A 26,962-nucleotide genomic window follows, 5' to 3' on the forward strand; every position below is an offset into this window, starting at 1 on the left:
GGGGGCCAGTTCTTTTCCAAACTTGACTTATCGGAGGCGTACAATCAGTTGCCGTTGGATGCTTCTTCCAAGGAATTTCTCGTCATCAACACTCCTTGTGGGTTGTATCAGTACCAGCGGTTACCATTTGGCATTGCTAGTGCGCCGGCCATTTTTCAGCGGTTTTTGGAACAGCTCACGGCTTCCGTTCCCGGCTGCATCAACTATCTGGATGACACTGTTGTCACGGGGGCCTCCACTGAGGAGCACCTTCGCAATTTGCGTTCACTGTTTTGGGTTTTGCATTCGGCTGGATTGAAGTGCAATCTGGACAAGTCACAGTTCTTCCAACCCTCCATTGTGTATCTTGGTTTCCACTTGTCCTGTGAGGGTATACGTCCTCTACATCAGCACGTTGCGGCCATTAACGCTCTACCCCGGCCGTCTACGGTCAAAGAACTTCAGGCGTTTCTAGGCAAGATTGCTTATTACCACAAATTCATTCCATCCACAGTGGCGGTCGCTCATCCTCTGCATCAGCTGTTACGCAAAAACGTCCCTTTCTGTTGGTCCGACGAGTGTGAGCAGGCTTTTGTCCGCCTGAAGGCGCATTTGCAGTCGGCGCCTTGTCTTGCCACATTCCGTCCGCGTCAGCACTTGGTTCTGGCGACTGACGCGTCACAGTATGGCCTAGGGGCTGTTCTCGCCCTTCGGTATGAGGATGGGTCAGAACGACCCATCGCCTATGCTTCCAAGACCCTCAACGATGCGCAACGGCGTTACTCTCAGATCGAAAAGGAGGCGCTTGCTATCATTTATGCTCTAAAAAAGTTCAGCGTTTTTTTGTATGGTTCTAAGTTTCACCTCATCACCGACCACAAGCTGCTGGTCTCTCTGTTCAGCCCATTGGCGTCGCTTCCGGATAAGGCAGCTCACCGCCTGCAATGTTGGGCCTCATACTTGTCTCGTTTTCACTATGAGATTCACTGTCGCCCCACGGCCCAGCATGCCAACGCTGATGCATTGTCGCGATTGCCGATGGGCCCTGACCCGGTTTTCGATCGTGATGAACTACTCTGTTTCCACATTGATGAGGAAAAACGTCGTGCGGTCGAGGGTTTTCCACTTACAGGTTCGCAGGTCGTGTTGGTTACTGCGCGGGACCCGGTCCTGCATCAGGTGATCGGTTTTGTTCAACGGGGTTGGCCGGACAGGACCAAGGGCCGGGCATCGGATCCCCTTTGCAACTACCATGCCTTGCGCCTTCATCTGTCTGTTCGTGATGGTGTTGTTCTTCTGGCCACGGATGGCGCATCTCCATGGGTCGTGGTGCCAGCCTCTCTTCGCAAAGATGTTCTCAAACTGTTGTATGTAGGCCATTGGGGGATTTCTCGGACTAAGTCCCTGGCAAGCAGGCACGTTTATTGGCCTGGTATTGATTCGGACATCGCCCACATGGTTGCTGCGTGTGGTCAGTGTGCTCAACAACTGGCTGCACCTCGTACAATGCCCTCTCCGTGGACTGATCCAGCGCAGCCATGGGAACGGGTGCACGCAGACTTTGCTGGCCCCTTCCTCGGTACTTATTGGCTACTGTTGATTGACGCCTTCTCGAAGTTTCCATTTGTTGTTCGATGTCCGTCGCCCACCACTGCGGCGACGATGCTGGCTTTGTCCAAAATCTTTGCGCTAGAAGGTCTTCCATCCACGATCGTCATGGACAATGGCCCTCAGTTCTCTTCGCAGGTCTTCCATGATTTTTGTACTGGACAAGGGATTCATCATGTTACAGCACCGCCTTTCCATCCACAATCAAATGGGGAGGTCGAGCGCCTTGTCCGCACTTTCAAAAGCCAGATGAAAAAATTCCATAGTGATTTTTCCACAGATGACACTCTGCTGCAATTTCTGAGTTCTTATCGCTTCAAGCCCCTGGGTGATCGCAGCCCTGCTGAACTCTTGCATGGCCGCCAACCGCGCACTCTACTGCACCTGCTTCACCCTGTCAGGCCTTGTGCTGTGTCCCCTAGTGCGGGAAAATACTCGATGGGCACCGACGTGTGGGCACGAGGGTATGGATCTCGCCCTAATGGATTTCAGGGGTGGTCAAGGCTCTTCGCGGCTGCCGGCTTTGTGAAATACGTACGGACGATGACATGGTTGTTCGCCATTACGACCAGATGCGCCCATGAGTGGTGGCCACGCCGGTGCCACCGCCCCTTCCTTCGCCTCCACCAGCCCGAGAAGCCAGTCCTGCCGCTGCCGCCGATCTACCGTACGTGTTGATGCAGCCGACGTCGCTACCGCTTCCGAGTATGCCAGAACCGGCCCCAGTCGCGACGCCGCCTTCTCCAGGACCCATCTCGCTGGAGCACACCCCCAGGTCCATGACACCTATGGATGCTGCTCCGGAGTTTTCGCCCATCATCTCATCCAGGAGACATGTTCCACGCACGAGCTTCCGTCCTGGACATTTTCGACCATACTCTCGTGTCTCTCCGTGGGATCTTCTCGGGGCCTCACAAGAGGCCATGGTTGTCTCCGCACTGTCCATGTCTCCAAGGAAGTGAGTGTTTTTTTTTCAAGGGGGGAAAAGTGTTGTGACAGTGCCACGACATTTAACAGTGCCGCCACGACAGTACGCGCAAACGGCAATAGAGGTGCTCCGCAACTCGGCTGAGTGCAGGAGCGCCACCTAGCTACGAACGGCGCCGGCCGCATGTCACGGCATGTCAGTCGAATGAGAGACACTGAGTTGTTATCATGTAACCAGCTATTGTTTCTAAGTGAGTGTGTTTGAATATCCACGCAATTATTGGTGATTAAAAGTTATAACACAATGTATCCTTAATTGATGCATATTCAGTATACATACTGAAGATTTCCCTACTTGAGAACCAAATTTTCATTTTATACAGGGTATTGTACTACAAGTAAGAAGAGAGATGGAATGGTATGTATATTTAGCTCCAGAAATGCATTATTTTCTAATAGACAATGCCAAGCAACAACACACAGCTATACAACAGGGTGTAGTGTTACTTGGGTTTATGTGTGGAAAATGATAAATGCATAATCGTTTCTGGAATGTCCCACACCCCGGACAACGCAACAAGTGATGGCTGCTGGGGAGGTTCCCTAGGTGTTTACCACTAGTATTTAGTTTCATATAAGGTATAAAGACACTTTTGATGCTGAGCAGTCCAGTGAAGTACCTTGTCATAAATATTTTACCACCAACTCACGATAAACACCTACATTTGTCATATTTAACAGGTACTTCCTTTAATTATAGTTTTCTGTTGTTACACAGACTTCATCTCTAAGTAATACATTTCATAGAATTCAAAAATGTATTGAAATAAATATCCTTTTAAACCATAATTCATGTATTTCTCAAATGTAGGATTTACTAGTTATTGGGAGCTTCAACAGCTAAATATCCAGATGATGCAGTACTAGTTGGAGAAGACTTTAACCTACTCAGTATAGACTGGTATGTCTATGGATTCTCTGCAGGGGTTACAGACAGCCATGTGAAGTACTTTTGAACACTTTTCTGAAAATTGTCTTGAGCAGCTAGTTTGGCAGCCCACACACAATATTGGGATTAGTGATAATGATGTCATTGTAGTAAGTATGGTTACAAAAGTTAATAAATCAATTAGGAAGGCTAGGAGAGTGTTTCTAACAGAAAGAGCAGAAAAGCAGCTGTTAGCATCTCACTTAGGCAATGAACTGACATCTCTTAGATCCACTAAGATGGACGTAGAGGAATTATGAGCAAAGTTTAAGCAGATTGTAAATCTTGGTCTGGAGACTTATGTGCCTAGTACGTGGATTAAGGATGGAAAAGAACCACCATGGTTTAACAATGAGAGTCAGAAACTGCTGAGGCAGCAGAGGCTGTTACACCCTCAGTTCAAAAGAGAACGTGCAAGTGAGGACAAGCAAAACATCTATGAAAAGATTTGTGCACAACGCAAACAAATTCTACCACTGTCATACCTTAGAAAAAGACCTAGCAGAGAACCTGAGAAAATTCTGGTCCTATGTAAAATCACTATGTTGGTCTAAGGCTTCCACCCAGTCACTTGTTGACCAGTCTGATGTGGCAATTGAAGACAGCAAAACAAAAGCTGAAGCTTTAATTTTACATTCAAGAAATCATTCATGCAGGAGAATCATACAAATGTACTGTTGTTTGACCGTCAAATGGACTCCCATATGGATGACAAAGCAATAAGCATCCCTGTTGTAGAGAAACAACTGATGGAATTGAATACAAATTAAGTCACCACATTCAGACATAATACCATTCGGTTTTTCAAAGAGTCCTCTACAGCATAGGCCCCTTACTTAGCAGGACAAGGACAAAAAAGCACAGGTGATGCCTGTGTATAAGAAGGGCAAAAGAACAGACCCACAAAATTGCAGACCAATATCTCCAAAATTGGTTTGCTGCAGAATCCTTAAGCATATTCTCAGTTTGAATATAATAAATTTTCTTGAGACCGAGAAGCTGATATCCATGAATCAGTATGGTTGTAGAAGGCATTGCTTATGCGAAACTCAGCTTGCCCTTTTCTCACACAATATACTGCAAACTATGGACGGAGGGCAAGAGCCTGTTTCCATATTTCTAATTTCTGGAGAGCATTTGATACAGTGCCCCACTGCAGACTGTTAAAGAAGGTATGAACATATGGAATAGGTTCACAGATATGTGAGTAGCTCGAAGACTTCTTAAGTTATAGAACCCTGTATGTTGTCCTCGACAGCAAGTGTTTGTCAGAGACAAGGGTATTGTCAGGAGGAGGAGATTAGTGCTTAATGCTCCATCGACAACAAGGTCAATAGAGACAGAGCACAAGCTAGGATTAGGGAAGGATGAGGAAGGAAAGCAGCCGTGTTAGTTTGAAGGAACCGTCACAGCAGGGAATCACAGAAAATCTAAATTAGGATGGCTGAATGTGGGTTTGAACCGGCATCCTCCCAAATGCCAGTCCACGGTCCTAATCACTTTGCTATCCACTTGGTGGCCACCTACTCCAGTCCCATCATAGGCTCATTCTACCACCATCAGAAGCTGGGCCACCTGTGAAAGCAGAGTGTTATATGCCAGCTCTGTTGCAACCATTGCACAGAATTTTACATTGGTATGACAACCAACCAGCTGTCTACTAGAATGAATGGCCACTGCCAAACAGTTGCCAAAAACTAGGTGGACCATCCAGAGGCACAACATGCAGCAGAGTAAAATCACGTGAGATTTGAATGGCTGCTTCACTACCTGTTCCATCGGGATCCTCTCCACCACCACCAGCTTTTATGAGCTGTGAGCTGTGTAGATGGGAGCTATTCTTACAGCACATCCTTTGCTCACATAACCTTCCTGGTCTAAACCTAAGGTAACTCGCTGTCCCTACCACCCCCACCCAATGGTGTGTGTGTGTGTGTGTGTGTGTGTATATACACTGTTCCCTGCCTCAGCATCCCTGCCCAATTTGTGTCCCAAAATCAGCTAGCTATGTGCTGTTACCCAACAATGTCTATTGAAGCATGTGCCAGGCCATCTGCCACCTGTCCCCTCTACCTGCACCACTAGCTAGCCCACAGGTGGCTCCCCACTCTTCCACAAGCCACTACATGCATGCTCCCCCCCCCCCCCCCCCAACCCCCTCCCTGCCGCCACCTCTCTCCATCCCTCACACCAACCTACTCCACACCTCCACCTCATGCCAGTACACTCACCATGGGCCAGTAAAGGGCTGGCAGTCGACTGAGCACAATGTAGGGAAACAGGTGTGTACATGTGAGTGAGTGTGCGCATGTTTTTCCTACAGCTAGAAAAAGGAAGTTCATTCCAAAAGCTAGCCACAATCTGTACTTTGTATTTTGAGTGCCTATCTATGATGCAGCCCTTCTGCCTTTTGGTGAGTCATCTCCTTTATTCCTTAATGATTCACAATTTTCAACCAGAAGAGACAGACCAGTTGGATACATTTTGCAGATTAATCACTGCTGAAAACTGTAGTTGAAGGGGTGGAGGAAAGAAAGACTTACAGGGGCAGCCCTAGATGTGAGTAAATGTGGCAGATCATAAAAGTGTGGGATGCAGCAGCTTTTTCTAAAATGAAGAGGATAGTTAGCAACCACTAGGGATGAAGAACTGCATCAATCAACATTATGGTTAAAAGCCAACATAATCACAATTTAATATCAACTTCAACACAAAAAAAGTGTGGTATCTTCTGAAACACAGCTAAGCAACCCAGAATCCAGCAACATGAACACGGAGAAATTAATTTCTGAGTGGGTCCTAATAGGAATATTGGACAGTCAATATCAGTGGATTATTGAACTGACACAAAACAGGGGCTCACCCTAAGTATTCAGTTGGACAAAGCTAGGCGAGAAGGGTACATTCTCTCTCACACAATGAGACACAATACTTCCATCAGTTTGTTCTTTAGCAATACAATGAAACAAGTGTGTCTGTAAAGAGGGCTGCCTCAAAATAACATGTACATTGGAACAGAAATTGCACACAAAGGTAACAAAAAAGTACTGTACTACCAAAATATGTTCTGGAAGCCAAGTTTTAAAATAGTTAATTTGGCAGTGGTATACTTAAAGATATTGTACGGGCAGAGCTTTTTTTTTTTTTTTTTTTTTTTTAAATTACCTTTTACCTTGTATACAATATTGATATTAAGTTCCAAGGATTTCTTTGTTTATTTAGCACTAAAAAGCACAGTTTATTTAGCATCATGCTCTACATATCTGCGTAGGACAAGGTTGAGAGTATAATGTCCTCCAACTAAGAAACAGGCCACATGTCATTCCTCTCATTACAATATTCACGTTACCTTCACAATACATATATTCACTTATGAAATTTGTTATTAATAAACCATTTCAATTCAAAAAGAACAGCCAAGTGCATAGCTACAACACTAGAAAAAGGACGATATTCACCATTTTGGGTTAAATCTAACATTGGCATAGAAAGGGATGAATTATGATGCCACAAAAGTCTTTGGTCATTTACAAAATAGCATTAAAAGCCTGACAATAGCCAACCAGCATTTAAAAACAAACTAAAAGAATTTCTGAGTGGGAACTACTTCTACTCAATAGATGATATTTTAGTTATGAAGCAGTAATACAAAAAAAGAAAAATTAATTAATTAGAATTACATTATGTAAAGAAACCGTATGTTATACTGACATGTGTCACATCATTACACAATGTTGTATTCATGATCTATGGAACAAGTGTTAATGTAATGTAGTCACTACCCATTCAAATAATTATCGTTAGATCAACAAACAATTTTGCACTACATTAAGGGGAGTCAGGCATGTTGCAACATCTCCTCTGTAACTGGATTGGTAGGACTGAACCCACTACCTTCTGTGCAGAACCCATTTGTTTCACATTATTCTACAGAAAAATGTGTATTGGTTTACAACTGGGCGATCTGGTAAGCTAGGAGAAAGGTATATTCCTTCCCATTCACATACCACACTAACTGGATGGAGACGATTCTGGAAGACAACTGGTGAGCAAATAGGAGTCTTGTCATTTTGAAGTGGTACAACTGTGGCACAAGTACAAGTAATCTTTGCATTTCATGTAGGTGAGAAATTACAAATACCATATTCCAGTTAGGTGACCCTGGAGTCATCATTCAAGCACATGCTTTACTAAGTGGCATTGCCTATGGAATGTTGTGTACCATGTTATTTAGCCACAGGTACTAATATCAAAAGGAAAATTCACTTACAAAATCTGTAAAATTGGAATGAGATAAAATGCCTGACCACTATTTACCTTCAGGATGCAAAATTCCAAATACAACCAATAGATGCATTAAAAGCACAAAAACTATCTCTGGTGGCCAGAGACAGTGGTCATGTGTGTGTGAGTTGTGTATGCATGAATGTGTGTGCGTGTGTTTTCTATTTCAGAAGAAGGCCTTTTGGTCGAAAGCTTAGTTGTTTAAGTCTTTTTATTGTGCCTGTCTGCCACTCAATCTCCATTATATGTTGAGTAGCAACCTAGCCTTTTATATATTGTAATTGAAAGTTTCAGTTCACAAACTGTATTGTTCTCTTTATTTTACAGACATACTTGCAAATGGTAAAAAATTTTAGTGCATGGAATGATTCACTGACATACAAATACTTATACTGATGATTCGGAGGTGTCAGTGATTGTTGATTAGACTAACACATAATTCTTGTTCCATGCAGGTGTCTAGGGGGGTTTTTGGATTATTCCAAATTTGTACATCATCACTGGAATTTTAGTTTATAAATAACATCAGAAAACCAAATTTCATTACATTCTTCTCCATGGATTTTAATACCTACTCCAAATTTTTCTTTTGTTTCGTTTATTGCTTGCTCAATATACAGATTGAATAACATCGGGGATAGGCTACAACCCTGTCTCACTCCCTTCCCAACCACTGCTTCCCTTTCATACCCCTCGACTCTTATAACTGCCATCTGCTCTCTGTACAAATTGTAAATAGCCTTTCGCTCCCTGTATTTTACCCCTGCCACCTTCAGAATTTGAAAGAGAGTATTCCAGTTAACATTGTCAAAAGCTTTTTCTAAGTCTACAAATTATAGAAACATAGGTTTGCCTTTTCTTAATCTTTCTTCTAAGATAAGTCGTAGGGTCAGTATTGCCTCACATGTTCCAACATTTCTACGGAATCCAAACTGATCTTCCCCGAGGTCGGCTTCTATCAGTTTTTCCATTCGACTGTAAAGAATTTGCGTTAGTATTTTGCAGCTGTGACTTATTAAACTGATAGTTTGGTAATTTTCCCATCTGTCAACACCTGCTTTCTTTGGGATTGGAATTATTATATTCTTCTTGAAGTCTGAGGGTATTTTGCCAGTCTAATACATCTTGCTCACCAGATGGTAGAGTTTTGTCAGGACTGGCTCTCCCAAGTCCGTCAGTAGTTCCAATGGAATGTTGTCTACTCCGGGGGCCTTGTTTCGACTCAGGTCTTTCAGTGCTCTGTCAAACTCTTCACGCAGTATCGTATCTCCCATTTCATCTTCATCTACATCCTCTTCCAATTCAATAATATTGTCCTCAAGTACATCGCCCTTGTATAGACCCTCTATATACTCCTTCCACCTTTCTGCTTTCCCTTCTTTGCTTAGAACTGGGTTTCCATCTGAGCTCTTGATATTCATGCAACTGGTTCTCCTTTCTCCAAAGGTCTCTTTAATTTTCCTGTAGGCAGTATCTATCTTACCCCTAGTGAGATAAGCCTCTACATCCTTACATTTGTCCTCTAGCCATCCCTGCTTAGCCATTTTGCACTTCCTGTCGATATCATTTTTGAGACGTTTGTATTCCTTTTTGCCTGCTTCATTTACTGCATTTTTATATTTTCTCCTTTCATCAATTAAATTCAATATTTCTTCCAAACCCAAGGGTTTCTACTAGCCCTAGTCTTTTTACCTATTTCATCCTCTGCTGCTTTCACTATTTCATCCCTCAAAGCTACCCATTCTTCTTCTACTGTATTTCTTTCCCCCATTCCTGTGAATTGTTCCCTTATGCTCTCCCTGAAACTCTGTACAACCTCTGGTTCTTTCAGTTTATCCAGGTCCCATCTTCTCAAATTCCCACCTTTTTGCAGTTTCTTCAGTTTTAATCTACAGTTCATAACCAATAGATTGTGGTCAGAGTCCACATCTGCCCCTGGAAATGTCTTGCAATTTAAAACCTGGTTCCTAAATCTCTGTCTTACCATTATATAATCTATCTGATACCTTTTAGTATCTCCAGGGTTCTTCCATGTATACAACCTTCTTTTATGATTCTTGAACCAAGTGTTAGCTACGATTAAGTTATGCTCTGCGCAAAATTCTACCAGGCGGCTTCCTCTTACTTACTTACTTACTTACCGTAATGTTATACTTAATATCTTAGGTAAGATACGACAGAGAGTAACTTGTACACGGTTATTTATATGTGTCAGCATGCTCAACAAAAAATAAAAATTTATTTTAAACAAAATGTTAGTAATTCAACTACCTAAAATAATGGTAACTCCAATGTCAAATATATATAAGAGGGAAGATTTCAGTTTGTACTGAAGAGTGGTAATGTGAAAACTGTTTCCATTATGAACAACTGGATGTGTCATATAAGTCTTAACAAAAATTCTATTAAAGTATTTTCCACTGTAAACTGTTTCAAATGTTGTTACATAGTGATTTGTGTAAGTTGAAAATTAAGGCATGACCATAAAAATATAAATGATAAAAGCCAGAGTACGAGTGAAAGGAAAAAGCATTGAAATCATCCAACCATATGCCCCACAGGTGGGGTGTACAAAAAAGGAGAAGGAGGAATTTGAAGATGACATGCAAAAGCAGCTAAATGGAGGTAATCAGATTATAATAGGGGACCTCAATGCACATGTTGGCACAGACAGGAAAGGATTCGAGGAGATAATGGGACCAGAGGGCTGGGGGAACCGAAATAGAGAGGGAAAATTGTTGCTGGAATTCTGCAAGAGGAATGGGCTGGCGATCGCAAATTCCTGGTACAAGAAGAGAAGTAGCCACAAAATAACTTGGTACAGTGGAGACTGGTCCCAAACTTCAGTAGTAGACTATGTACTAGTGGATAGGCAGATGATGAGCAGCCTCACAGATGTTAAGGTCATTCCATCTGAGGCCTTAGACAGTGAACATCGGCTGTTGGTAGCCACCCTGAGAGAGAAAAAAGGTAGGAGGGCAACAGATATACAGGAGAAAAGGTTGAAGACATGGATGCTGAAAGAGGATGAACGGAGGACCCAGTACCAGACACTGATCAGGAAGAAGCTGCCAAAGGAAGATCAGAGAACAGTGGAAGAAGAATGGGGAGATTTTAAGAGGGCTCTAGTTGAGGCAGCTGAGACTGTGTGCGGAAGAACTAGCACAAAGAGGAGAAGTAAGGAAACCCCATGGTGGAACAACATATGTAAAGAGGCAGTACTTCGAAAGAACAAAGCCTTCAGAGAATGGCTCCAGACCCGAACAGAGGAAGCTAGGGTAAAATATAAGGAAAGCGGCACAGACCATAGTAAGGGCGGAGAAGAAGAAGTGGATGGAAAAATGGACAAGAATGTTAGAAGAGGACAGTGAAGGGAACAAAAAAGTACTTTACACCATGGTAAGAAATAAGAGGAACAACAGAAGCGAGTGCCTGAGGATCATGGATAATAATGGAAGAGTTGTGGAGGAAATGCATGAGCTCAAAAAGATTTGGAAGGAGTACTTTGAAGATCTGTTGAATGCCGCCAAGCGGGTAACTAACAGTGATGGAGAGCCTAAGGCAGCAGACGATTATAATAGTGGGAAAATTGAGGATCTAACTTGGAATGAACTGGAAGAAGCCATAAAGAGGATGAAAGGGGGCAAGGCACCAGGTTGGGACGAAGTAACAGTGGATATGATACAAGCAGCAGGAGTAGTAGGAACCCAGTGGCAATACAGAGTGCTGAGGGTGGTGTGGAAGGAGAACAGAATTCCTGAGGATTGGAAGAAAGGAATTATAGTCCCGATCTTCAAGAAAGGGGATAAAAGGAGATGTGAGAACTACAGAGGAATCACCCTGCTATGCCACTGTGGAAAAATCTATGAAAAGATCCTGGAGAAGAGAATAAGCAGTATTGAAAGTAGACTGCAAGAGGAGCAGTATGGTTTCAGACCGGGAAGATCAACAACGGACCTCATATTTGCGGTAAGGCAACTGCAGGAAAGGCACTATGAGTACGGGAAGGACTTAATCATGGCCTTTTTAGATATTAAGAAGGCGTATGACAGTATCTATAGGGACAAGCTCTGGGATGTGCTGAACGCAAAAGGGATAGATGAAGAGATAACACGAAAAGTCAGAAAAATGTATGAGGGAAGTGAGAGTTGTGTGAAAGTAGGGAGGGAACGTACTGCATGGTTCAAGCTGGAAAATGGGCTGCGACAGGGAAGTGCACTTTCGCCTTTATTGTTTATTATTGTTATGGATGAAATCCTACAGCAAGTATCAGATGCAATTGGAGATCATAAAATGAAAGCAGTGCTTTTTGCCGATGACCTGATGTTATGGGGAAATTGCGAGAAGGAGGTGCAAGAGCAGTTAGATGTATGGGAGGCAACGGCAGCACAATATGGAATGCATTTCTCTGCAAAGAAAAGTGAAATAATTGTCACAACAAGGAAGAAGAATAGGCCAAATGTGGATATAACTTGTGGAGGGGAAAAACTACAAGTGGTAGAGAACTTCAAGTACCTGGGAAGCATGATTGAAAGTAAGGGGGGAAACGCAATGGAAATAAATGAAAGGTGCAGAAAAGCAGGGCAGTTCTACAAATGCATTAGGGGGCTTATTTGGAGCAAGGAGGTGCCACAGAAATCCAAGGGAATTATATACCGAACCTACTTTGTACCCATATTGGCATACGGAAGTGAGACATGGGTAATGCACAAAAGCGACAAAAGTAGAATACAGGCTAGTGAAATGAAGTTCCAGAGGAGCAGGTTGAGTGTAACAAGACGAGACAGATTGCGAAATGTGTATGTGAGGGAAAGACTAAAGGAGGAACCAGTACAGGACAGGATAGAAAAATCAAGACTGCAGTGGTATGGGCACATGAAGAGAATGGATGAGGGAAGAATTCCAAAGAGGATGTTTGATCTGCAACTGGAGGGGAAGAGGCCCAGAGGAAGACCAAGAGATAGATGGGTGAAGGGAGTGAAGGAATGTGTGACGAGAAGAGGAGAGAACTGGACAAAGGTGGAAGAGGGGGAATGGTGGAAAGACAGAACACGATGGAGAGGCTTGTGTTCCCGACAGACCCAGCCAGTGGCTGGAAACTGTCCAAGATGATGATGATGACCATAAAAATATAACTACATAATAAAATTACAGTGTATCATGATGTTTAGGAATCTTAGTCTGTTTAGTGATTTCCCTAAATCGTTTCAGGCAAATGCCGGGATGGTTCCTTTGAAAGGGCACGGCCGATTTCCTTCCCAATCCTTCCCTAACCCGAGCTTGCGCTCCGTCTCTAATGACCTCGTTGTCGACGGGACATTAAACACTAACCACCACCACCACCATCTTAGTCTGTTTCATTATACTTTGGACCTGGAATCTGAGTGTCCACCGCATGTTTTGCTACCTTCACAAAGCTATCCATCTTTCCTCTCTGAGCAGGGATCTTATGGAATGCAAGCTAGGATAGTTTTGTCTACTGTTACATGTGTCTGTTGACTGTACTTGGATTTTTGCCTCCTAAAGGCAAGTGCAGGTTAGCCTTTCTGCTACATTGTAATTTTACAGCACATAATATTTTTAGCCAAGGGCAGCCATGCTCCATAATCTATGACACAAACGAAGTGGTCTTTCTGATAATGAGTAGGAACCTTAGCACATCAGATGCAAAAATATACAAATAAATTAATAAAGGTAAAAGAACTGTTATATATGTGGTCTTTGAATTTCCTTACACTCAAATAAACATTTTAGTGTTCCAGCTACATTTTGGTAAAGAAATACTTGAAAATTAATCTGTGTTAATGACTTAATAAAAGTAATAGGTCCATAGTATAGCATTAGGTGACTCACTGAGCATCTGGTTCTGGGATGTTTTCTGGTGATTTGTGTGATTCACCACCAATCCACATCAGTCCATAATCGGCAAGAAAACTCTGGAAGAAATTCATTATAAATCATCATATCACAGTTCCTTCTTGCACTCACCATTATATCTAATAAGGAAGCAGATTAGTAACATTAAACATATAATCTGAAAAAAAACTTCATTAATTCACTCGTTGCAGTCACATAGGTACTAAGCTGTAAATCATGTAGGAATGTTATGAGCAGTGAAATGAAAACAACTCAGATACTTATATGTATTATTCAAATTTATTATCTCAAAGGACTTTTATCTAATTAGAGGTAATATACGCAGGACCCTTTTTGCAAAAGTTTGAAATGGCACTGAAAATACTGCTGTACACTTTCACATGCCTTCAGTCACTGTGTCTTCTTTATCCTCTATTTTTAACTTGCATATATCTATATCAACATACATAATCTGCACGCAACTGTACAATACATGGCAGGGGACACACCTGGCATTTTATTTCTGTCACATATCACACCTTGCCTCTGACAAGTATTTGTTAATGTGAAAAATGCCAAAATAAATTATGGCATGGGGCCCACATGAAACTTTATAAGTCAGTTCTGTAGTTTCACTACCATTTTTCGAGTATTACTGTGGCAGCATAGCTGCGCAGGATATCGATATGCCGGTTACAACAACAGGGCTGTTTATGCACTGCAAGATAGATCAGGTCAGGCACTACAAATCTACCAGCAGTGGTAAGACTGGGTAGTTACAGGATGGCTCAAGCAGTTTTTTTCCACTGACAGGTTGCAGAAATCTTGTCAGGTACGTGACTGGAACTGGTACATTAGCACAAAAAATTGGAAGAGGTATTCGCAGCCAACAGACCATAGTGACAAGAGGGCTACACCAGGTGCTGCCGCACCATAGGTCAGCTGGTGGCCACCATGAGCCCAGTCTGCTGCCATTGTCAAACCATCTTCTAGCACCACTCCCTTCTTCTTGAGCTTGGTGCATCTCCACTGGTCCAAGCTCACTCCCAGGAGCAGCTCAACTCCTATCCATGGGACAGTCAGTTGTGATCAGGACGGTACAGCCACTAACCCTTCTACATTGGTGCGAGTGCTGTGGCACCTCACACCGTCACTTGCATGAGGCTAGATTTCCCACCAAGAGGCTGTCATGACTTCTACCAAAGTTCTGGCCATCTTCCACACAGCTGATGCCTCCCACAAGCAGCTGCGGCACAACTAACTAGCTGGCCAACGGGCATCAGCCTTCTGGGGACCGAGTGAGGTGGCACAATGGTTAGCAAACTGGACTCACACTCGGGAGGATGACAGTTCAAACCCACTCTGGCCAACCTGATTTAGGTTTTCCATGATTTCCCTAAATCGCTTCAGACAAATGTGCCAAGATGGTTCCTTTGGTAGGGCATGGCCAACTTCCTTCCCTATCCTTTCTTAACCTGATGAGTCTGATGACCTCTCTGATCCCCTCCCCAAAATCAGCCAACCATCTGTTCTGGGGTGTGTATGTGATGGCCTACCACATAAGCACTAGCCGACATTGCACAGCATGTGCCTACTGCTCCACAAGCCCAGAAGGGTGTTGCTGCCACACTGTGGCTTTTGTGTGTAGTCACATGAGTTATAATAAAGTGATTGACTTTTAATATTGTTTTACTAAGCTGCCATTGGCCTGCTTCTCGCCACAACCCTACATTACCATCGAGTTATGAGGAATTGACCTGTCACCCCCGGTGGTCCACACCAGTTGGTGACAGAAGACAACACCAATCCATGGATGAAGAAGATGACTCAACAGGATTGCAGTGTCAACATATGGTGGGGATATAATTGAAAATCAATGAGACTTTTGCCAAATGTGTAACTGTATTGGTAAGTTCAGTATTCGCAGACAATGTTCTTTGAGTGTGTAAATAGGAATGTTGTTATTGTTGTTGTTGTGGTCTTCAGTCCTGTGACTGGTTTGATGCAGCTCTCCATGCTACTCTATCCTGTGCAAGTTTCTTCATCTCCCAGTACCTACTGCAACCTACATCCTTCTGAATCTGCTTGGTGTATTCATCTCTTGGTCTCCCTCTACGATTTTTACCCTCCACGCTGCCCTCCAATACTAAATTGGTGATCCCTTGATGCCTCAGAACATTTCCTACCAATCGATCTCTTCTTCTAGTCAAGTTGTGCGACAAACTTCTCTTCTCCCCAATCCTATTCAATTCCTAAGAATGTTAGTTTTGTAATATGTGTTATCACAAGCAAGGGGTGTAGATCATTCTGTAGAAGTATATAAGGTAGTGACAAAGTGTAGCAATTCAGGAGGTGAAGCTGAGGTTTATCAATGAATGGTCATGGTTTTCAGTGTGTGAGTAGTAATTAACAGCAGTCACTCAGGCAGAGTAACTAACTTATGGTAAAAGATATTATGATATATTATGACAACCTTATGGTTAAGTGTCCTTGTCATAGTTAGATTTTGTTTTGCCACCTTACATTTCCCATAACCTTTCAACAGTTTTGTCCTCTTAGAAAACAAAATCTACTTATATTCTATTAAATGTAAAGCCAGTTTTATACATCATTCATTATTATGAATTTAAATGTATTATTCCTGTGCATTAAAAGACACCAGTATATTTTAAACAATTTTCTTCTCTGCATTTATAATTACTCTGAAGCACTTACAAATATGATAATTACTCATGATTTTTGTATGCAAATGTTTCCAACACTGGTGACCTTTTATTGAAACGTGGTCAGTGCATCTATCTTTGTCTTACACGAAAGGTGGCACCACATAACTGCAGGTATCATGGCACCATCTATTGGTAGAGAGACTGACGCATGTGTACCGTTTGATGTTGCATAGCGCCAGTGTGGTTTCACGCCAAAGAGAAGGTGGTCACACAAGTTATCGTCCACTACTGAACATGCATGTGAGTAAGCAATGAGAAGTGATTCAATTTTTGGCGGCGGAGGGAGTTGGAGGCCATGAAATGTATCGACGGATGAAGGCTGTGTATGGTGAGTACAGTCTGAGTCATTCAAGTGTTGTGGAATGGTGCAAACAATTCCTTGAGGGTCACGAGTCACTGGAGGATGTTGCTTGTCCTGGACAGGCTCATTGTGTCATCACATCGGAAATGGTTGCAGAAGTGAATGCTTTAGTCTTGGACAACCACAGAATCAACATGGACAAGATCCATCGGTTACTGAGTATTAGTGTAGGCATGGCCCATACCATAATGAATCAACACTTGAACTTTTGAAAAATCTGTGCACAGTGGGTTCCCCACCAACAGAGTGCCGAACAGTGCAATACTCGATTGGTTCTGTCTCTGAGTCATCTGCTCTCATTTTCATGAGGAGGAACATGGCTTTCTGTCACATACTGTCACAGGTGATGAAACATGGTGTCACCATTTTGAAATGGAAAGCAAGCATCAGAGCAAGCAGTGGTTTTATGAGATTTCACTACCTCCAAAAAAATCAAAGGCCGTGCACACCAGTTCTGGTAAGGTCATGAAGTACTTCTTTTCTGGCCACAAGGACCCACTGCTTGTCGAGTTCCTGGAACCACCATCAATGCCCAGCATTATCAAGCCACTTTACAGAACATTAGATGAGCCATCAAGTCGAAATACCGAGGCATGTTGTCCAACGACGTTACCCTCCTGCACGATAATGCCCGCCCATAGAGGGCCAATGCGATGAAGATGACATTGCAGCAGTTTCGGTGGAAACTGCTAGAACATCCACATCTCGACCTTTCACTGTATGACTTTCATATGTTTGGACCTCTAAAACAAGCTATTTGCTGACATCGATTCGAAACGGTCAATGAAGTGTGTGACTGGGTCTGGGCCTGGATCCGACAGCAGCCTACTAGCTCCTTCAAGGATGGAATTGACAGGCTAGTGTCACAATGGGATAAATGTGCCAACAGTTTTGGTGACTATTTTTGAGTATATGTACTATGTATAAGTACATTTTTGAGTTAATAAAATTGTTACCGTTACTTTACACTAGCGACTGGGTTTCATTTGAATGAAACGTAAGAGCATAAACACAGCAAGGAAAATAATGGAACAGACTTACAACTGGTTCACAGCAAACAGTTTAATTTTTCATGCACAAAGGCTTACATTACACAACACCAATTACGTAAACATATGTTACAGGTACAAGAAGTAGGGATCAGTGGAGGTTGGATCCGCTTCCTTTATGAAGCAGTGAAGCATCCAAATGTATAATAAACTGAGGTGGCAACAGTGTAAGGATAAATTAACCAGAAAGATCAGTTTTGTTTTCTTTCCATTTGGAAATTTCTGCCATTAAGTTGACCTGGAGATGGGGTTGTTAATATACAGTAATTTGCTTACTTTCACTCTGCACTTGGGCAACCAACATTTGTCATGCTTTTAAGGAAGATGACCAACAGCTGACCATTATTTCAAAGGAGGTTTAAATTTCAACTGCACAATTATATCACATTTTCTTGGAATGGATGACAATGGAGTTATAAATATAAACAAAAACTGGCACACTTTGGTTAATTTTATTCTATTACAGAACATGGTACATATTTTGGGCTAACTCCACAAACTGAGAGAAAGTTTTTAGAGTGCAAAAGCATGTAATAAGTCTCCTCGAATTCCCTTCTTTTTTCTGAAGAAGTATAAACAGGAAAAATACTATATGTCGACAATCAATTGATATATGAAAACTTTTCAAGATCTGTTGGTCAGGGATCTTGAACTACCAATAGCGGTTCATGAGATTAATATTTATAATTGAGATCACAGACAAAATATATAGCAAAAATAGGCAGTCAATAAGGGAACCGAGAGGGTTAAAAAATATTGCTATATATGGCAGATCCCATGAAATATGGGAGAGTTGGTCATCCTGTTCACACACACACACACAAATGCAACTTGCACACACGTCTGCAGTCTCAGACAACTGAAACCACTGTGGTTTCAGTTGTCTGAGACTGCAGATGTGTGTGCAAGTGGCGTTTGCGTGAGTGTGGGTGTGTGTGTCTATTGCTGACAAAGGCCTTAATAGCCAAAAGCTATAATTGTGTGAATCTTTTTGTTGTGCCTATTGTGACTCAGCATTTCCGCTATAAGGTGAGAAGCAACTTTACTTCTCTAATATTGTTACATTCCATCCTGGATTTTCCATTGTTTGAGAATGGAATTTTATATTCTGGTGCAAAAAACTATAACAGGTTCCAAGCATATATCAAACATGAGATTTAAAATCCACAAACATTCAAAAACAAACTAAAAGAATATCTCATTACCCATTCCCTGTATGATTTAGCAGAGTATCTGGGCTCAGAGATGTAAAGTCCACATAACTCTAATGTTTATATTAAAGAGATATTCACTTTTCTACAGTATAGATACCTGCATAGGTATCGGCAGGTGGGGAAGGAAGGGTGGCAAGAATGCAGGCTCCCCCCTTTTCCTGGTCTCTGGAGCATAGAGATTTTATTCATATACTGAGTGGATAACCAACAATTCTATAAATGTTTTTCTATCGCTTACACAATTTAGTTCTTGTGCAATGACACATCTAAAATTGACCTGCTCACCTATTTGATAAATGGAAATTTTAGAGCCTTGTTCATGCCCCAACCCGCTCTCTGCTCCCTTGAAAAATTTCTGCAGACATTCACAGACAGCTGATAGCGATCTGTATAAAGATACATAAGGCTTTGATTGAAGCATTAGATGAAAAGAACAGCTGAGTAGTACAAGACAAGAAGTGCGGTGTTTTTTCCCAAGGTTGTAATTTTCTCTTAATATACACAAACAAAGGTAGAATTTAATTCCCATAATTGTCATTTGAGTGGATTTCTGCTGGTTATTATTTATTCTCAGTACTGGATTACTTTACAGGAGTACACTGTAATGGCTGTTTCTGCCTGTTAATGTATAACCCCACTCATTTCACTTCTCTGAAGTCCTCCTTGATGGTGGGATTTATGTGACATAATGTATAAATGAATGAAGTAACATCAATATCTCCTAAAAAAACAAAAGGCAGTTTCTTCAGTTAATCAAAATGAACTTCTCACAAATCCTGTCCAACTGGCGCAAGTTGGAGTCTCCAATTGAAATTGTGTGAAACCTCTGGCTCTGAAAAATCTATCCCATGATCAGTGCTACAGCTGCCTAAGAACTAGAGCATGTTCTTGAAAGTGCTCAACAATGTTCTACAGAAAAAAGTTATTTAACCTATGTGAGCACTTTCCAGTAAAGAGCAGATATTAATCAAGCCAATGTACATAGTAAGGGAAGTCTCACCAGCAAAGAGTATAGTATCACTAGATGCTGTGCTCTTACATTCTCCAACTAATTCATTTTTAAAATTTCCAAGGAATTTTGAAAAACATAAAATAAATTCTAAATCCCTGGTGAAATCTCCAGAGAATTGTAAACTGTAGCTTATCCCTCAATTAAACACACTCAAATATAGTATTTGTCACAGTATCCCGTCATTCATCTGCCCCTAATAAATTACAACTCCATTTCAAATAATTTTCATTCATACTCAATTTGTTCAATTTGCTGTGAATTATCAATCTACAATCATAATTATCAGCAACAGAATGGAACACAAAAGTAATTAATAGTCAAGAACCATTAATGAGAAGACCTTATACTCATTCAAGAAGACAAGAGAGGAAACTTTTCAGAAGATCTCTAAGGTATTTATAGAATCATTAGAAAAGTATAGGAACGTCAAACTAGTATTCAGAGGCAAATGGTACCATTTCAGCCTTACAATATTCCCCAGTTAGTTAAAAGGATGTCTTAACGAATTAATTCAAATATGCCAGGCCCTGTATCACAGGGTATATTACCTTAAATAGTTGGCACATGAGCAAGTGCCTTGTCTTTCCTGAATTAGTGGTTATAGTGTGGGTCCTGCTGTGGAAGGCCATGCATACTGTGATACTATTGTTGTGCTTGTGACTCAATGAACTGGTTGTCAAGCAGAGGTAGCTGAATGCTCGTTGTCTTGATGAATTCAACAGAGTGTGAAAGCAGAAACGCACAAACTCTTTCAATGTGTCTAAACATCACATCTCCTCATGGACACATGTACACACAAGTATTGCACACCTGGCCATACAGTATCCTAACATCACAGTTCAAATAATACTGCTTAACGTGACAGTGTTTGATTTTGCTTATTTATTGACACTTCCTGACTTCGTATTGGTTTATGAAGTCCTTCCCTATCACTTGTGTTCATACCACAAAGTGATTTTGCCGGCCGCGGTGGTCTAGCGGTTCTAGGCACTCAGTCCGGAACCGCACGGCTGCTACGGTCGCAGGTTCGAATCCTGCCTCGGGCATGGATGTGTGTGATGTCCTTAGGTTAGTTAGGTTTAAGTAGTTCTAAGTTCTAGGGGACTGATGACCACAGATGTTAAGTCCCATAGTGCTCAGAGCCATTTGAACCATTTGAACAAAGTGATTTTGCAGTCGCCAACATCCAGTCTTCACACTTTCTTCCTTTTCCCAAACTTTTTGTTGATGCATTTCTGGTGATTTTTGACTCTGAAATACTTCCTTTCTCCTGTTATGCTAGCTTCTAAAAAGACTGAATCCTTCAATTACTAATCAGTTCCTATTATATTTTTGTATTTCCTTCTACATTCCTGGTTACTCCATGGGCCTCCATTCTTGTGGCTGTAGTTGGACAGAAGCTGTTGCTGTGACCACTACTGTTACCAAAAAATCATGGTATCTGCAACCAAATCATTAAATTCATCAAGCCAACATCACTCAGGATTCTAAGAATGTTACTTACACCAGTAATGTCCCACATCCGGCCATCCTAATTTAGGTTTTCCGTGATTTCCCTAAATCGCTCCAGGCAAATGCTGGGATGATTCCTCTGAAAGGGCACGGCTGACTTCCTTCCCATCCTTCCCTGATCCGACGAGACCAATGACCTCACAGTTTGGTCTCTTCCCACAAACAACCCAACCAGCAATGCACAAATCGACACAATACTGCCCCTGTATTACTTTTTTTCTGCCTTGGAATGCTGTCTGCTCCAACTGTAATATAATGGTTCTATTCTGTTGAGCTACTGATGTCACTGCCTCATATTATTATTATTAATCCAAGTTGATGCTGTACTTCCATTACACATGTTATTAATACCACAAATATTCCACATGTCCCAAACTGAAATTGCATGCATGTGTGATGCAATCCTTAATGTTGTATCCTTTACTGTTGCCTAAAATAGTTCATTACAGTGTGACTTTGCACTTTTCAAAATCATTCACTGAATTCATAGGTCCTTGGAGTCGCAGCCGAAGTCCTGCTTGCCAATCAACCTACTCTACCAACGACATATTATGTAATAACTTCATCACAGAAGACTTTGTGGTTACATTGTATATGATCTTATGTTATTCTCAGAAAAACCCGTAGTGAAACAGGGACAATGATTAGCCAAGCATATGCAGGCAAGATACTTTCAAGAAAGAAGTCATATTTTCGAATGGCAGAAAAGGTTTCTTGAAGGCAGAGATTCAGTGCAGGATGATTCCAGAGCTGTTCGCCTGTCTACAGCACATACCGATGCAAACATGGAGTGTGTAAGGCAGTTATTGAAGAAGACTGTCATGTAACTATGTGTGTGATATCAGAAGAACTTAATCTGAATCGTGATGTGTGTCGCAAGATTTTACACAAAGATTTAGGGAAACAGAAATGTAAGGCAAAACTCATCTCTCACACACTAACAAATGAACAGAAGAAGGAAAGACAAATAATTTCTGCTGAACTATGGGATAGAACCAGACACGATCACACATTTCTGTCAAATATTGCTGCAATGGTTGAAACTTGGTGCTACCAGTATGACTCTCACATGAAATGTCGACATGCTGAATAGAGAATTCATGGATGACCAGCCTCGAAAAAAGTTAACGAGAACCTTCAAGAACAGAGACAATGTTGATCACATTCTTTTACAGTAGAGAATTAGTTCATCATGAGTGTGTTCTTCCAGGTCAAACAGTGAAACAAACTCTTTAAAGTCTTGAAATGTTTGTGACACGCAATTCAATGTCACTGCCATGATTTGTGGCATTCTCATGACAATGCTGCATGACAATGCAAGAGCCCATAATGCTTTATCTGTTACTGAGTATCAAAGCACACATTCTGTTACTGCCATCCCATACCCTCCATATTCGCCCAACCTCTCCACTTGCAATTTTTTCTTGTTTCCATGAGTGAAAAGACGACTGAAAGGAAAGCTTTGTCAAGATATTGGAGAAATCCAATGGGCTGTGACAAATGAGCAAAAATGGATGCTTGCTTCCAAGACCTCCAGACACTTTGGCAACTGTTTATAGATTAAAAAAAAAAAAAAAATACTGTCTTGGAACTTTTCTGACAAAGGAAGTATTTGATACTGGGCCATTCATGACAACTGACAGCACTTAACCACACAAGGAGGAGTGTCACACGGTCACAAACTCCCTGATTATTGCATCACTGGCTACCAAGGAAATAAAATGTGACCAGATATTGCTGTTAGGATCTCACGGCGTATAACATGGTGGCCTCAGTGATTGTGTACCTAAGACCCAACAGTTCCGAGTGTTTTTTGCTAAAATACTGATTGTCTTCCAGGGCTGGCATTCTTCTGTTGAGTACTGAGAACAATATCCTATGTGTCATGCATCCACCTCAACACAGTCAATGATTTCTACATTGGTGCAGGTTTATGCTATCTGTGGACTTCCCAAACCTAAGGTAATACCTGCTTTGGCCATGGGAGCTGGAGAGACTCCCATGACAGTCAACTGTAGTGACTACAATTATGTACATGTTATCACTGCCAATCCTGGAGGTTTCCAGCACACAAGTGTCCCACACCTACATTATAGGATGCATCTGGTTTCCCCCAGCAGGTGCCACCATCATACAAGGTACCTTCACTTGACCCATATTCCAGAGCTCTCAGAATAAGAGGTGCAAAGATACAAAGTCTCCAAGACTAATGAAGCTCGACTGATTTCATCCTTACATTTCAAAACTAGCCTTTGAATTAACCAGTGAGACTTTTGAAAGAGTCTGTTGCCTTTTAACATGGTTACATAGCCACAGATACATCCAAGGACCACAGGCCAAGGGACACAGTCTACAGACAGTGAGCTCAGGTCATGATTTGACTATAACACCATGAACTTGACACCACACATAGTCCAACAGTTACTTGAGTGATGGTTTCTCAAGTGATTCAGGCCAGCTTTTATTCTGCAAAATAAGCAAATGGACAAGAATTAAGAATGGTTTTTGATGCTCTGTGTTTAGTAATTGGACTCCAACCTAGAGGTATCCCAACTCTGATTCAATGAAAGAAGCAAAATGTTCAGATATCTGAACTTAATAGCAAGTACAAGAAATGTCTTAAAAAAAACTTCACTCGGTACTGGCTTATGAATTAGTTAGTTACATGTTCCATTGATCAATCTCATGGTAACCGACATGAAGTGGAACATGTCAAGTGCATAAGAAATGAACACATGAATGAAAGTTTCTTTTATGAGAAAAAGGTTAAAACTTTTATTACCTACCCCATTCCCTTAAATGGCACAAAATACATATATTATACCAACATATTTATTTATTCCTTTTCAAGAATCCATCTATGGTATAGAAGGAGTTGTCAAGGAGATACAATTTCAATTTATTTTTAAAAATGTTACTGCTGTCTGTTAGACATTTTATTTCATCTGGTAATTTATGGAAAAGTTTTACAGCAGCATATTTTACCCCTTTCTGTGGCAAAGGTAGGTTAAGTAGAGGACAGTGTAAGTCTTTCTTTCTTCTGGTATTATGATCATGAATGTCACCGTTGTTTTTAAATTGGTCCATGTTGTTGAGCACACATTTCATTACTGAGTAAATTTACTGTAAAGCTGTTGTAAGAATTCCTAACCTTTTAAAGAGATGCCTACAAGATGTGCGACTATGAGCCCCACACATTATTCTAACCACTTTCTTTTGAGCAGTGAAAATTTTTGCGTAAGTGTTGAGTTACCCCAAAATATTATTCCATATGACATCAGAGAGAGAAAGTGTGCAAAGTACGTTAGCTTGCTAATTTCTATATTCTCAAAACTAGCAATTATTTTGACTGCAAAAGATGTTGAACCTAGTCTCTTTAAGAGATCCAAAATATGAATTTTCCAATTAAGATTCTCATCTATAGTACACCCCAAAACTTAGTATCCTCTACCCTGACGACTAACTTCTGTTGGTGTGTTATATTTACTGATGGAACTATACTCCTTGCAGTAAAAAACTGAATGTACTGTGTTTTTCCATAGTTCAGAGCAAACCCATTCGCATAACATTTCTAAAGACATTATTTGTATTATTTCCCACTGGAGTTTCTTTTAATGGATTAATAATGATGCTTGTATCATTAGCAAACAGTGTCATTTAGCTTCTTGTTTCAGATAAGAAGGGAGGTCATTCACATATATCGAGAACAGAAGGAGACCCATGATCAAACCCTGTGGAACACCTAATGTAATTTCACCCCAGTAAGATGAAGTGGGAAACTTCATTAAGTCACTTAAATCATATAAATAAATTGTTTGTTTCCTGTTCTGTAGGTATTACTTAAGCCATTCATATGGTAAACCATTTATAGCATAGAATTGTAATTTCTGTAACTTAATGTCATGGTTCACACAATCAAATGCTTTGGATAAGTCACAGAAAATTCCTATTGGTGACAATTTACTATTTAAAGACTCTATTATGTGAGCAGTGAAATTGTATATTGCTGTCTCAGTGGAACAGCATTTTTGAAATCCAAACTGTGATTTACAAAGTATCCCATTACTGCTAAGATGGCTAACCACTCTTGAGTACATTACTTTCTCAACAATTCCTGAAAATGCTTTCAGCAAAGATACTGGCTAGTAATTATTGACACCTGTGGTGTCTCCTTTTTTGTAGAGAGGCTTGATAATGGCATATTTTAACCTGTCTGGGAAAATACCTTGAGTTAGTGATGCATGAGAGATGTGACTCAGAACATCACATTGTTTTAATATCTCATTAGAGATGTCATCTACTCCAACAGAACATTTATTTTTCAAAGATTTAAAGATTTTCCTTATTTCACAAGTGATGTTAGATGAAAATTAATCTGACTAGGATTTATCAAAACTGACTATTATATGTACTGCTTGGCTTTTTCTTTTGAACTCCTCTCATCAATTTTTTCATCTACGCTTAAGGAATGTCTGTTAAATAAATTAGCTACTTGTGTACCATTGGTTAAGATGGCCTCATTCTCTTTAACAGTAATACTACCTACCCCAGTGGTTACTTTCCCTGTGTCTCTTTTAACAACATTCCATACTGCTTTGATTTTATTGCCTGAGTTGTTAATTTCATCTCTAATATACATATTTTTTGATTTTCTGACAACTTTTCTCAGTATGTTACAATAATTTTTGTAGTGTAAAATTACTTCTGGGTCTTTACTAATTCTTGGAGCATCATACAATTTTCTTTCCCTTTCTAAAGACATTTAATACCTGTAGTGATCTAATGTTTCTTTGAAAACTGTTTGGTGGCATATTTATCATCTTCAACATTCGTTCTGCGTTCACTAAACATTTTATGACAGCAAAAAACTTGAGCTCTTGACATAACCTCCTCTCCAAAAGCCTTCTGAAGCTTACCATAAGTTGTCATCACATTTTCACCCAATTTAATGCAAAAAGAATGGCATACCATTGCGCAATATTATGCGGTTCCATTTCCAAGATGTGAGACACAAACACATGTTAACTTATTACAGCATAACTCACAACTGAGCAGTTGCATCAATGTGCTGCTTGGACTAGAAGCAGCTTATAGACCAAGGTCAAAGAGATTGTGCCAATGCAAGCCTGCAGGGTTGCCACATCTTGCAAAGAAAATCAGTCTCATTACTTTATTGTCGCACCTCGTATATCTGTAGGGAAATCAATCACTGATTCCAAGTTATATGTCATTAACAACACTTCTAGTTCACTTTTCCTATCAGAATTGTTTAGAGTGTTTACACTGAAATCATCACAGATTAATAACTTCTTTTTGTGTGATGGATAGCGCAATCGGGAGTCAAACGTTTTTATAAATAGCTCCAATCTCCTAATGGGGACCTGTACACTGTTGCTAATATCAACACTAGATTACCTAACTGTAGTTCACATGCAAAAACTACAAA

The 26,962-nt window shown here is 41.0% G+C and overlaps 1 protein-coding gene across 2 annotated transcripts in view; it reads right to left on the reverse strand.

The window, feature by feature from the left end:
• The window catches only part of LOC126238586 (UBX domain-containing protein 11-like), a 197,813-nt gene that overhangs the window by 71,729 nt on the left and 99,122 nt on the right, over positions 1–26,962 (reverse strand). For both annotated transcript variants that reach the window (XM_049947801.1, XM_049947800.1), the window contains exon 5: positions 13,640–13,722. In XM_049947801.1, the coding sequence (XP_049803758.1) occupies positions 13,640–13,722 (83 nt within the window). The remainder of the gene's footprint in view (positions 1–13,639; positions 13,723–26,962) is intronic.

The sequence above is a fragment of the Schistocerca nitens genome, chromosome 1 (genome assembly GCF_023898315.1).
Source record: "Schistocerca nitens isolate TAMUIC-IGC-003100 chromosome 1, iqSchNite1.1, whole genome shotgun sequence".
NCBI classification, from domain to species: Eukaryota; Metazoa; Arthropoda; class Insecta; order Orthoptera; family Acrididae; genus Schistocerca; species Schistocerca nitens.